General features: G+C 39.3%; 1 protein-coding gene across 1 annotated transcript; it reads left to right on the top strand.

The window, feature by feature from the left end:
- The first annotated feature begins 39 nt into the window (after positions 1-39).
- Positions 40-14,035, top strand: LOC113095977 (protein NRDE2 homolog). The gene is given in 16 exon segments (XM_026261347.1): positions 40-174; positions 1,013-1,128; positions 1,957-2,074; positions 2,779-2,946; positions 3,451-3,594; positions 5,898-6,375; positions 6,456-6,526; positions 6,528-6,844; positions 9,018-9,151; positions 10,004-10,127; positions 10,398-10,570; positions 10,704-11,096; positions 11,467-12,395; positions 13,365-13,506; positions 13,586-13,657; positions 13,786-14,035. Coding segments are annotated over 15 exon segments (3,450 nt in total). The 5' UTR covers positions 40-174; positions 1,013-1,067; the 3' UTR covers positions 13,912-14,035.
- The last annotated feature ends 668 nt before the right edge of the window (positions 14,036-14,703 follow it).

Raw genomic sequence — 14,703 nt, 5'->3', positions numbered from 1 at the left:
TCAGTGTATCCCGGATCACGCAGCACTGGAACCGGCGGGTCAACAAGCCCTTCGGTTATCAGGACGGGGTTGATTCAGTTTCGCTCCGGGACCAGATCTCATATTATAGCCTCACCATGAGACTCCTTCACATCCATAACGTTAAGGTTTAACTAAGTTTTATAGAAAGCAATGGTAAGCACTGAATACTGTGCTCTGTAAGTCTAAGTTTTATAAAGCGAATTGGACACAGTCGTTAAAAATAAATTAACATTTCAATCAGGGTGAAATGAGGGTCTCTGGAACAGAAATAAATAAATATATCATGGTGATGATGATGATGAATTAATTTCACTTGTTAGGATCAACTTTTTGTTAAATGTACGCAGTAAAGTTTTGCAAAACAAGTAACGTTAACTTACTATTATTGAGTTTGTTCTTAATCTACCGTGCAATAAAATTGCTTAAAATATCTTATTCACCAGGGACATTTTTTTTAATTCACCATTTCCCCAACTATTTTCCCTCAGCGGTCCTAACAATGCATGTTCATAAACTGGTCATTTTTTGTGTGTCAAATACTTTGAATTACGATTCTCTCACACAGTGAACCGAGTCAGTTTGAGAGTTGATCGAATCAACAGTCGAGCATCCGATTCGTGACGTACTGGTTGATGATACCAGCTTTTGGATGATTTAATGGGGAAATGCTGCTTAACTATAACATCATGAATATTAAAAAGTAAACGAACTGGGAAATATATTTATAACTTGACCTGTGTGATATTTTTATCAACACGCAGAAGAGTTTGTTTAAAAATGCTTGAACTTTTTTGGAGGTAGAAGATTAACTTTGCTAATTTTGTTACTGTAAATTATATTTAGGTTCTAAATAACTGTTTTTGTGTTGTAATTATATCAGGACACAAATTAACTGCTGAATGATTTCTCGAACTGGCTCTTTAGGACAAACTGTTCGAAAGAACCGATTTGCAGAAATGAGTCATTTCGTCACTGCTTGCTTTCTTTCCAGGTCGCAGGCGGATGACGTAAGCGGCGCGCGTCTGTTTTGAGCTGTGGGAAGTAACATGGCTCTTTTCCCGTCCTGCGCTGAACTGTCAGGCAATAACAGCTCTACTGGGGATAGAGGTAAGCTCTCTCTGCGTTCGGAGTTTCATACAGGATCAGGCCAGGTGCACTTGAAAACGAAGCCTAACAGTTGTGCTGATTATTATTATAACTGCTTCATGGTTTACTGTATCTGTGTGCAGCTGCATTACACGTTGGTTCACTAGTTTTTTGCTTTTTCTGAAAACGGTTTTGCCTGTGTATGAAAATTGTCTTTATGTCCATACGCAAACATGTGTGACAAGTAACACTGGAAAGTTAAATTTTGTTTGTTCAAAGTGAGCAAAAGTTGGAGTGATGCTTATAAGCACTGATGAATAATTAGCAAATATTCTGCGATCTCAAATGATTTTGTAGGCCAAATACTGGACCTTGGATTTGGCTGCAGTTCATCGCAGTGTAATCAGTCAGCCGTTCTGTTTGAGTGGATCCCATCTTTGACCACTTAATAAAGTAGATGAAGACACAGATCCCAACTAATCAATATAAAATTATTGGGTAAGGACCGTTCACACGTTGAGTACAGTAGAAAAGAACACACTACTCTTGCATGCAGAAAACTTCTGCTGCCATAGGGGATTTGTGAAGAATATCGGCCAGGTCAGCAATGCGTCTGGCTCCTTCCCAGGCTGTCCACAGAGTAACAGAATCACGCTTCTGTCCTTCTCACTGCTTAAGGGATTCAACCCTCTTTAATGGACAGTTGTGTTTTTGTGTGCAAATCACATCAGTTGCACTCCTCTGAGATTTTACTTCATTTAGACAGACTGTCTGTCTTAACTGACTGGTTTATCAGTTCTTAAGAGGCCAGCATAGCTAATTTGATTTGACTGAATTTTCATCTCTCAGCTCCAGCAGATTTGGAATGGCTGAGTAATCAGAGCTTCAACAAAGAAGATGCTTTGAAGACTCACCAGCGGGCCACAGAGAGAGCGCAAGCAGAGGCAGAAGAACCAGCAGGCATAAGGTCATCTGATCTTTTGAAGCACAGTCTAGTTATTTACTCAATAAATTATCTTTATCATCTGTGGAACTTAATGTGCTTAAAAAACTTACCTAATAGGTTGCAAAATGGGATCTGGATTTCAAGCTAAATCTTGTGTGAATTTTTTTTATTTTTTTTTATATAGTTTTCCTGTAGCTCAATTGGTAGAGCATTGTTGTATCAAGCGCAAGGTTGGGGGTTCGATTCCCCGGGAACACATGATAGGTAAAAATTGATAGTCTGAATGCACTGTAAGTCGCTTTGGATAAAAGCGTCTGCTAAATGTATAAATTTAATTTAATTTTAATTTAATTTAAATATATATAAAATAAGAAGATATGCATGGACTTCAACCAAAACTGAAGCTAATAAGTTAAATGTTTCATTGTCCTTCCAATATTAAAGTGTATTAAGTAACATTGAAATATCATGTACAAGTAAATTAATCATAAATGTGTCTTTTAAAGGCTATTTTAATAATCCTAATTAAAAATGCAAGTACATTAATATAGGACTATTATGCATGTTCTAGACCAGGCTTGAAATGCAGGACCCAGTTTTATAAATATTTACACATATACATATTTATACACATTAAAATATTAGCTTGACTGTAAAAGATATACTTCTACAGAGTGCCTGTTTATCAGAGGACACCGTGAACTTGCTTTTCTATGTCTGTGCAGAGAGCAGAAGCATAAAGAGAGAGAAGATAGCCATGGCAGATCGAAGAAGAGAAAGAAAGAAAAGAAGAAAAAACAGAAGAAGAAGAAGAGCAGAGATAACTCGGAGAGCAGTGGATCTGAATCAGACACAGTTTACCCCAGCGACCTGCTGAAAAAGGATGCTGACAGGTGTGTTCATAGAAAAATCCCACGGTACATTGATCTACAGTCAGTCTCTGATCTTTGTACCCACTTACATCTATATCAGACTTAAAAGGCTTCACGCATTTAATCTCTTAAAGGGACAGTTCACCCAAAAGTGAAAATTCTGTTATTATGTACTCATCCTCATGCTTTTTCAATCTGTATGACTCTCTTTCTTCCACTAAACATTAAAGTAGAAATTTAGCAGAATGATAACGCAGTTATTTTTTACACAGCTAAAGCAATTAAAGCACAACTAGTCTTTTTGTGGCATGTAATTTCAGTTTTTGAGTGAATTGGTTCATTTGGGGGAATGCAAAAGATTTGCGAGTTCTTTGCATTGTTACTTGCATTGTTTAAGAACATTGAAATGTACAAAACATCAACCATAATTTTAGACTTTTTATTTAAGAAACTTTTAACCCTGGATTTTTGGATAATGGTGTGGGTTGTTTTTTATGTCCTTGTCTTTCATCTTCTTGGCTGCAGAGAGGAAGCTCAAGTTCGGGTGAGCGAGACCTTTATGTGGCTGGATGACCTCCAGACCCCCTCTGACTCCCCCTTCTGTATTGACAGAAGAGCTGACCGTGCCAACTGGGAATATAAATCCCTTTATCGGGGAGACATAGCAAGGTAACTTTACTCAGTATCTCTGTGTGTCTGTCTGTCTGTCAGTCTCACAGACAGATGCTCTCCTCTTTCATTTTTTCTGTTTGGCTCTGTGAAGGTCAGCCAGTCCCAGCAGTAGCAGCAGGTGCCAGACGCTCCATAATGCAGGAGAGCACGAGAGAGCTGCAGTGCATATTGTCTCCATGTGTCTCTTTCAGCTGCTTTTATAACCCCAGCTTCTGTTTGCAGAAACCCTTTGAAATCCACATGAAATTTTTTGCATCCCAACTCCAGAAGTACTTTTTTCTTCCATTTGGCACACACAGGTTCAGTTTTTTTTTATGTGCTTCTTTTTTAATCTACAATTGCAATTTATCCAATGATTAACATTCAGATTTACATTTTTGTTTAGTAGATAATACTTGTGTACTTTTTACTCAGAAAAAAGTGTGACATTTGCCAAAAAGATATAGAGACTAGTCGGTTGAACAATATTACTGCTGCTTGTTGACATTGGAAATACTTGTTTATGCTATAGAATGTCAAAAGATTCTATTTTTTACTTAAAGGGGTCATATGATGCTTTTTTAAAGATCATTATTAGGTGTTTTGGTTTAACAGAATATGGTAACAGTCTTTAATGTAAAAAAAAAAAAAAAACGTATTTTTCAAATATTGTACATTAATGTAGGTCCTCTATGCCAGATTTTCGTAGCAAAATTTAGAATTACTTTCTCTCCTAGGTTCACGAAATGGTAAAATGCGTTGCTGTTCTGTTGTAAGTAATCTTAAATACATCTACTTTCAGAAGGCCAAATAAAGTGCTTTTGCTTTCACCTAGATACACACAGCATCTCCCTGACATGGCTGCTTCAACACTAACTGCGGTTACTGAAACCACACCTTCTTTCTTTGCGTCAACATTTGGGTGGCATTACGCAAATATTACCACACAGTGACGTAGACATTTGGGGGCGTGTTTGAATGAGACGTTTAGGGGGCGTGGCAGAGTCTTAACTTTGATAAATAATATCTCTTTGGATTTGAGACTATAGTCTTTGCAAATTTACAGATCTTCTTTATGCACAAAGAGCTTGTAACAATCCAAAGAGAGAGGAAAAATCGAAGTTGCATCATATGACCCCTTTAATATTCTTACAAAAGCTATGTTTAAATTACTGTATTGCTAATTTTACATTTAAAAAATCTGAAATGTCTACTCTGAAAATGAGCAAGGTGAAGGAGTATTTTTATCAACACAAATCTTTTAAGTTTTATCCTATGTCAAACTGGTATATTACAGTTAAGTTCGCTTAAAGGCTATTAAGCAGTATCAAATTTTATAAAGAATTAGGGGAAATACTATGAATGAAACTTACTTAACACTGACAACAACACTAGATTCTATGTCCATATCCTAATGAATAGAATGTTTCGCTGTTTATATGTAAACACCTTTACTGGTAATCTGTTAATATGCATGTCTGTTAAGATGCATGTTTTGATAGTTATCAGGTTGAACGCACTCACTTTTAAAATGTTTGCCTGAGAGTTTAGCTGTAATCCTTAATAAACACACCTAAACCAAAGTAATTCGGGCTCATTTGAAACTTCCAGGCAAGTGTTTACAGTGGGTATGGAAAAGGATGTTCTTATGGTTCTTATGACTCATTTATTTTATGCAAAATCAAAGCTTAAAACTTAATTTGCTGACTTGAAAGCACTGATGTTTTTTTTCTAAAACATTTAAATGATGTGATGTCAGCTTGCAGCTGTAGTTAAAGTTCCGTACCCCTGCTTTCCATAAGCGTCGTTCTGAGTCTTATTTACTCCAATGTTCTGGCACTGCAGGCTAAAGTGATGGCTTCTATCAGCTTTAAACTGGTGTCAGAGTTGCCATCTATAACTTAAGAGACCACGATCAATTCTCAGATTCTCTCTCACTGTCCCTCTCTCCTGACATCCCCCTCTGACACAGAAGTCCCCATACACACGACTCTAAAGCTGATTGGTATCATGCGTGAAGAGTGTGAACAGAATAAGTGTACAGAGGTGCATCACAGAACTCTTTTCTTGAGAAGGACAAGTGCTGCACTAAAGAGGATACAAGTCCCTCATCTTCGATCCCTTTCCTTCACTTTCTCAATTTATCTCATCCTGACTCAGACACCTGCCAACTGCTGTTTTTACGTTGTCCTTCATCTGTCAGTAGGCCCAGATGGAATCCAAAAAGATTTGTCATATTTTCTGCACTGGGAAAAGCTCATTTGTTCTTCCCAGATTCAATATGTTTCATGACACTTATGTTAACAACTTCTGCTTTTCAGGTATAAGAGGAAGGGATGCTCATGCCTGGGGCTTGACTTCAGGATGCAAGCTGTGAACTGGAACGATGGAGGCCCAGAGAAGAAGCGAGTGGACAAGAAACCCGAGCGCTATTTCTGTCTTTCCACCCGTCAGCTGCTCCGTTCAGATCCGTTGAATCTGCCTGCTTTGCCTGTACTCTCTGAGGGCAGTGCTGTCAGCACTGAATCCTACATTAAGCTCTCAGCCTGCAGTGTAGAGCAGGGCTCTTCCACTCAGGCACCCGTATCATGGGTAAATCCACTGGGCATCTATGACCGTGGAACCTCTCTATGGCTGGAGGGCAAGGGTCAACCAGAGGTCAAGGGAGATCAGCCGGATGTTGAGGCTCAAGGGAGCAGCAGCAGCTCCCTTCTGAGTGCACGGGTGGAAGAGTTTAACAGGAAGCTACGGGAGAATCCCACAGACACCCAGCTGTGGCTGGACTTTATACACTTCCAGGTAGGCCTCCTGAGAAGAAACGTGCCGGTTTCATTGTTTCCTTACCTAACTTTAATTTCTCTCTCTTTGTCTCTGATCAGGATGAACTGGCCTTTGGTTCGGGGTCATTCTCTGCTGCCGGTGACACTGACAATGAGGGTGACATGAAGAGATGTCTCTCGGGAAGAACTCATGGGAGTGAAAAGTAACCCTGCCAGCGTGGAGCTGAAACTAAAGAAACTCCACCTTTGCAAGGAACTATGGGAGCCTGCCACCCTGCAGAAAGAGTGGAAGAAACTAGTGTTCATCCATCCAAACAGCGCACCTTTATGGAAGAAGTATCTTCTCTTCACACAGAGTCTTTTCAGCACTTTCTCAGTGTCAAAGGTCAACAGCGTGTTCGGAAAGTGTTTAAGCACGCTCAGTGCAGTCCAAGATGGCAGCATGGTATCTCACCCTCCACTTCCAGGCACCCAGGAAGACCTCTTAGGTATAGAATATTTTATACTTGTCAAATATAGATAGTCATATAGATACAGATACTCTCATCATGTTTTTAGCATCTTTTAGACTCTCCAGATACCTTGTCTCCAGGTTCTTGTTAATGTCTCCTAGTGTCCTCAGATCATATTTTGCATTGCCATCGTTTGAGTTTCACTTGTTTAGATGTGAATTTGCAGCCTGGGTTGTTTTGTCTCTCCCTCTCCTCATATTGCTGTGACAGCAGTTGGTAGAAACTGTAAACATGTTTTGATTACATGCGTAAATATTTGTAGAGTCAAGCAGCTCATGTAAAATTTGTGCAAGTGTATGTTTTGGAGTATGTTTTGGGCTGTCCACCCTTTGTGTGTGTGTGTGTGTATGTGTGTGTGTGTGTGGCAGGGATCGGCTGACAGGGAACAGTAAAAGGTGATGATGTGGTGTTTTTGAAGTTGATTGGCATGTCGTTTGTCAGCTAGTTTAGAGGGTGTTTTGTGTGGGTCTGTTTAGAAAGAGACGGACAGTGAGTGGGAACACAAACATCACTGTCCTGGGCTTCCCCGTCCTGGGATTTGCCGAAATGAACAGGCGTTAAAATCTAAAATGACATTGTGTGTGTGTGTGTGTGTGTGTGTGTGTGCGTGTGTGTTTGTGTGGATGAATGATCAGATTTTAAGCCAGGGCACTCGCTGTTCTGTGCTGTCTATTACTGGCTTCTCAGTTATCCTAATTAAACAATTTCCTCCATAGATCGGGTGAGTGTGCAGCGTGTATCTGGAAAATCACTCCCTTGGTCCACATTTTCTGAACGGAGCTGAAATTTACACTCATTCATACAATTAATTTTTACACAGATTGGGCCGAATTCATTATTAGGTCTATAGTGAAATGCACATAAATGTGTGACATTGTCATTTTAAACGGGAAAAGATATTTATTTTTTGTTATTTAATTCAAAAAAGCAAACTTTCTTATATCCTAGATTCATTGAGTTTTTTGTTTTAATTCTGATGGTTATGACTTTTGCATGAGGTGTTATTGAAGCCCAGGTTGCTTTGATAGCAGCCTTCAGCTCCTCTGTATTGTTTGTCAGATGTTACTTATCTTTCTTTTCACAAAACCCCATAGATTCTGTGGACAACTGAGCAACAGTCAAGTTCCTTTTCTCCTTACCCCAGGTGAGATGCTTCTGATGTTTTGTTTTTTTCTGGTTCAGGAGTGGCTTGGTTCTAGGAATGTGGCAGCTGTAGCCCTTTTCCTGAAGACGTCTAAGTTTGGTGACTCTTTATGTCACTCCACTCCTTGTGAAGCTCTCCCAAGTTCTTGAATCGGCTTTTTCTCACCGGCTGTGGTCATTCCTGTTGCTTGTGCAACTTTTTCTACAACACTTTTTCCTTCCAGTCAACTTTCTATGAATATATTCTGATACAGCACTCTGTGAACAGCCAGCCCTCTCAGCAATGACCTTCTGTGGCTTACCCTCCTTGTGGAGGGTGTTGATGCTTGTCTTCTGGACAGCTGTCAAGTCAGTAGTCTTTCCCATAATTGTGGTTGCATGTTCTAAACTAGCCCAAGAGATACCCAGTATTTATACTCAAAATTAACTAATCAAGCTCAAATTGGAATATTCAAATATTTTGAGATACTGAATTTTTTATTTTCCTAAGCTTTAAGTCGTAACCATCAGAATTAAAACAAATAACCTTTTGAAATATTTCAGCTTGTGTGCAATGAATCAAGAATAAAAGAAAGTAAATTTTTTTTTAATTAAAATACAAAAAATAATGACCTTATCCATGATACACTATTTTTTTTAGATGCACATTTACACATACAACTGTATGAGCTGAACAGGATATTGGTCATGTAGAACATATAAAGTCTCTTCATCTCTTACTAAACCACGTGTTGTTCTAAACCTGTTCTATGTTACTTGGGTTAAAAGACATACAGGTTTGGAGCAATGTGGGTGAGTAAAAGATCATTTTTGGGTAAATTATTCCTTGAATGGTTCTGTGACTCTGTGCTGCCCTCTTGTGTTCAGAGCTGGCAGTGCAGTATCAACTATGTATAGTTTTTAGGTAAATTTCATTCATATTTAGTCTCATTACGCATGCACCCCCCCCCACACATATATATGATCATAATTCAAATGAAACTAACTGTTCTCTCTTGTCTGCCAGATATCTTTCTACAACAGTGCCATTTCCTGCGGCAGGCAGGTCATACAGAGAAAGCTGTGTGTCTCTTCCAAGCCCTTCTGGACTTCACTTTCTTCAAGCCAGACAGTGTGAAGGACCTGCCCACTAGACAACAGGTACACACACAAACAGAAGAACATTAAAACCCTTCTGTAAAAGTTATAATTCTTTCCTTTTAAAGCAACACCATAAAACTTCAGATGAATGTCTTTTGCATTCTTTTCCATTCCATTCTGCCCAACCTGGGTCAGGTTGACCTAAAACCTGCCTATTTATATCAAGCTTCTTTAAGACAGCATAATCATCTAAAGATGTGTTTGCATGTTCATAAGAAACTGTGGTTGCTCTACCCTCTGTTTTGGTCACAGGATTTGCTGATGTGGCATATTTGTATGCACTGTTGCTTTTTAAAACGAACTTTTTCTTCAACAGCAGAAATATCTGCCCTTTCAACAACCACATACATGTTCTGCTGAGCAAGATCTGAGGAGTGCTAGAGAGTCAAAATGCTCCCTTTCCTATGCTTTTATGAACTTGATATGATCAGAAACTGATTGTTAGTTAAAATTAAAATATTGAATTTAAATTTCTACAGCAAATACCGATTTTTGTATGTATGGTTAACTCTAAATATTTCATAAAGAAAATATGATTAAAAAATGTTTTAAATTCTTATCCAGTAATCGGAAAGAGCTTTGTTGCCAAGTGTGTTAACGCACACAAGGAATTAGCTTCCAATAGTCAGAAGCTTCCAATACAGAAAGTAGAAAAGTGCAGACTTGCATATAATTCAAAGAAATAAACACACTAATAATAAAATATAAAGTCCCTAGACTGTAGACTACTGTCATGACTTAAAAAGAAAAATTACATTTAATTGGTCAAAATGTTTGGGAACTTTGTATTTTTTGTATTTATTTGTTTCTCTACTTGTATTTTCATGATATTTATTATCTTTGTGTGTCCAGGTGGATTTTTTTGAGCCTTTTTGGGACAGTGGAGAGCCCAGGGTCGGGGAACGGGGGGCTCGGGGATGGAAGGCTTGGATGCTTCAGCAGGAGAGAGGAGGATGGGTGATTCCATCTGAGCCAGGTGTTCAAACCAAACACACACACACACACAGATAGATGTAGATCATTGCCAATGCACTGTAGCATAGCTAGTGGTTCAGCATTTGGTGCAAAGGTATTTCTGACTATTTAACACAGATATGGGTGATAGGGAATGCTTGTGACTTCATGTGATAAAGATAAATCAAGGAGTTGACCAACACAGTTTTGAATGCTGAATTCCTTATATCACTCACAGTCTTTTTTTATAGATTCTGAGAGCTAATATTACAGTGAACTCTGTGGCCCACAGATGATGATGATGAAGAAGAGCAGGACGACTCCGAGATCAAAGACAAGACCTGGCCTAAGTGGAAGATCTGGTTGGATGTGGAGGCGTCCCGAGAGGCAAACCACTGGTTGCCATGGAGACCAGATAAAACCAAGGGCCAATCAGAGGAGGACTGTGAGGACCCCGATAGGCAGGTGCGATGTTTGACAAACTGATGAGTAGGCCCAACTTAAATATTTATTGAAATGCCGGGAACAAAGTAAATAGGTCAGAGTGCATGGAATAGCATTAGACCTCCCCTTGAACTCTCTTTCTGTCTTCATGCAGGTCTTGTTTGATGATATTGGCCCATCTCTGATTCGTGTGGACAGACCAGATCTTCAGCTACAGTTGATCCTGTCATTCCTGCAGTTCCTAGGTCTGCCTGGACCTTCAGGGAAGTTCTCTACAACATCTTCCTCAAACATTCTACTGGACGATCTAACCTTCCTTGAGGAGGGCCCAGACCCGGAGCGACCGCTGACCTCTTATGACCTCCCAATGGCTGGGATCTGTGCAGTGGGTCACATGACATTTCTGAGGGACTGCAGGAGGCAGGCAGGGCTGTGTAAGGCAGGGGAGGAGTTTCTCCAGAACGTTCTACAGCAAACTCTCCAACTCATCTCCGCACAGGATCAAGCTGCTGTTACGCTCTGCTGGCTGCAGTATGAGAAACTAAAGGTCTGTGTGTGTGTGTGTGTGTGTGTGTGTGTGTGTGTGTGTGTGTGTGTGTGTGTTGTGTGGGTGTGAGCAAAACTATAAATATACATTTCTTGGGAACTGAACCGGTCATATTTCATGCAAAAAAAAGCAGTACATTGTGACATTATTTTAATAATAATATTGCAAATATTTACATGATAATTAATCAAATCCCACCAACAGTAATATTAAATACAAATTAATGATATTATATAAAATGATGTAACTATATTATATAACTATTTATATAATATGAATATTATATGACATTTCTTTAAAGTTATTGTGAGAGCAACCATTTTTTGTGATTATTTACTTATCACCCAGCTCCTTTGCTTTTCAATTGTAGGTGCTGAGATGTTTACGAAGTGGAAATAAAAGGCGACTGAAGTCTCAGGGGAAGCGTAGTAAACGGCTAGCGAAGCGACTGCTAAAAGAGCCAGATAACAGAGGCAGTCTGGCACTTTGGAGAGAGTATGCCCATCTGGAGTGGCTTCTGGGTAATCTGGAAGAGGCCCGCAAAGTATTTGACACTGCCTTGGCCATGGGCGTGACTAGAGGTCTTAATGATCCTGTTCTCTGTAATCTCTGTTTTCTCTATGCCCAGTTAGAGGTAGAGCAGGCCTTAAACAGTGGGACAGTCCCCACGTCCAAAGCTGTCTACATTCTCACTAAATTAGCTGAGGGTGCTGCCTATACACCTTTCTCTGGCCAAATCAACCCAGTGACTATCCTGAAGGCCAGAAAGGCCTATGAGCAGGCCCTATTGAGCTTTTCACCTGAGCAGAGCACAGGCACCAATGCTAGAGCTCCAAAGAAACTCCACAGAATGTCCAGCCTAGTTGGATGTTTTGGGCTTTTTCAGTACCTCACTGTTGGGATAGATGCAGCTGATGCTGTGTACAATCAGGCCACCCAAAACCTGATTTCCTGGAACTTGAATTCAGAAGTGACAGATGGATCTCTGAGGAGACCCAAGGTCTTTGCAGATTGGGAGTCTGTTGCTGTCCAGCATGTAGCACTGCTGCGCCACCACGCCAACACCAATGTGTTTCCTCTCTCCCGGCTTAGACTGGCCCTTACAGATGCCCTCTCCTTACTGCCCTCCAGCGCCTCATTATGGCAACTCTACATTCAAACAGAGAACCGCTATCACAGCGCAGGCCGTGCCCGCAGGTTTTTCCACAGTGTGGCAAAGAAAACTGACAGTGTTGTGCCGTATCTTTTTGCCATTACTGCAGAGCAACGACTCAAACAGATGCTGGACTCTGTTCAGAGGTGAGGAAAAACATGTGTTACTGGTCTTTTAAAATTTTAAATTACTGGTCTTTAATTTTCTTTCTTCTTTTTCTTTATTCTCTCTTTTTTTGTTTGTTGGTTCCTTTACATTTCATTTAGTTTCTACGACAGTGATTTAGTGCCACGTAAATGTTTTTATTTTATTTTTTAAATCTAAGATTACTAGATTGAAGTCGGAATATTTTGATAATAAAGTCAGAATTACAAGATTTAAGTTGTAGCAATTATGAGATTCAAATTTTATATGTTGGCCTGGCATCTGATTTGAATATATGTGGGATTATTAGCAGAAATCATACTATGTGTCATATACTCTCAGGCACAGTATGCTTGGAAATAATATTTAACGTTTTCGAATGCATTTATTATTTGTTGTGCGCCAGCCTCCCAGTAATAGCAATAAGCTCTGTGCTTTTGGTACTTTTAATATAAAGCAAAGTTTTTTTAATTTTATAGCAATATTCAAACAACATATCTTACAGTAATGGGTTTATTTATGCTTAGTATGTATATCAGTGATTTTTTTTTATTACAAAGAGGAATTCGTTTCATTAAATAAAACTGTTAAAATATTAGAACTTTAATCTCATAATTGCTATGACTTTATTCTCGTAATTTAGATTTTATTCTCAGAATATTTTGACTTTATTCTTGTAATTTTGACCGTACAAACACTTCTGGCAAAGCTCAGTCTAACATCTCATAGCCACTGTGTCAAAATACATTACAAAATGTGACACAAATGTGCTGCATTCTCAGCATTGCAGTAAAGGTCACTATAGCAGCATTTTATTCTCTTACAGTCAGTGATCTCATTCAGGTCACCTGACAGCCATGCTGGAAGAACAGTTGGTTGAGGTTTTTGCAGAGCCAATTAATTTACGTTAACAGTAATCTGGTTTATTAGCAATGAAATGGTTTAGTAACTGATGTAATCTTTGTCCTAAGGTCTCATCTTCCTGGAGAAGCCCTGCCTGCCCTGCCAAATAATGGTCTTAGCAACCGTATCCGTTGTCTGTTTGAAAATGCTACGGCAACAGAACATGGGGCCCATTGTCCTCTGCTGTGGAGGATGTATCTGATCTTCATGGTAAAGTTATAAACACATTACAGTTTAGAAATGGCTACAGGTACAGAGTGGGAACTGATTCCTGGTGTGTTTTCTTCAGGTATGTGATGGGAATGCAGAGAGGGGCAGTGGGATCTTCTACAAGGCCCTACAGGCAGTGCCCTGGGTAAAGGTAAGGTTTACTATACTTACACAAGGTAATGAGAAGCAGGTTACTGTGAAAATGTTTGCACAATTAACACTTCAATTTCAGAGTCTAAATAAGTGTTAAAATTTGTGTGTGTGTGTGTGTATCTACAGGGCTTGTACATGGACGCAGTGCAGCTGTTTCCTGAACGTGTGCAAGAGTTTTTAGACCTTATGACTGAGAAGGAGTTGCGTCTGAGAGTGCCCATGGAGGAGGTGGACATCTTGCTGGAGGACTAGCCATCAAAACCCTTCCTATAACCGATGCCCGACAACCAACAGAAACAAGCAAAAGATTTATTTTTATGCATCGTTTAATGTATTTTTCCATGATTTGGGGAATAAATGATACAATGAGTGTTAAGTCTTTTTTGAATATAATGTTTGTGAGAATTTATCATGGTTTGTTTGTTGTACGTTTCAGTTAGCTGAGTGACCTGGATGGTTCGAAAAAGAGATGCAAGTTTAAAGCCAGCTGCAATCAGCTATTTATTTTTTTTGGCCAGCAGAGGTAAATCTTTACCTTCTCTCTATTCTCTTGATGTTGTCCTGGTTTGACCCACGAATTAACATTAGGATTATCTTCAAATACCAAGAGGTTATTTCAATGCTGTAATTGATCTTTAGAGTCTGCAGCTTTAGTCTTTTCATCTACCCAGAGCTGAATTTTATGCTCAACTGAGCTGCAGGAGGAGCTGGATTTGAACCTGAAATTGACGTCCATTAAACTGCTAAGAAAAAAATGCTTGAGTTTTAATGCTTTTTGCGTACAATTCTCAATCCAAATTGTCTAAATGTACTCAATATGCTAGTGTGAGATTGTCATAATGACAGTGATTTGTTTTGACCTTTATTACTGTAATGTTTGGGGTTTCCATGTGTCTCAAAAAGTATGAGATGGAACTGATGCCATAATGAATTATGAAATGTTACCCAGCATCATCTCTGGGGCGGGTACAGCTAAACTAAAGTTTCTCCACAGTTCATTCTTTTCATCATACTGTGAAAGGTCACAAGAAGCTGACTAAAGGG

Source organism: Carassius auratus, unplaced genomic scaffold, assembly GCF_003368295.1.
Source record: "Carassius auratus strain Wakin unplaced genomic scaffold, ASM336829v1 scaf_tig00215828, whole genome shotgun sequence".
NCBI lineage: Eukaryota > Metazoa > Chordata > Actinopteri > Cypriniformes > Cyprinidae > Carassius > Carassius auratus.
Note: the sequence above shows the minus strand (reverse complement) of the source record. Positions and strands in the feature narration are given on the sequence as shown.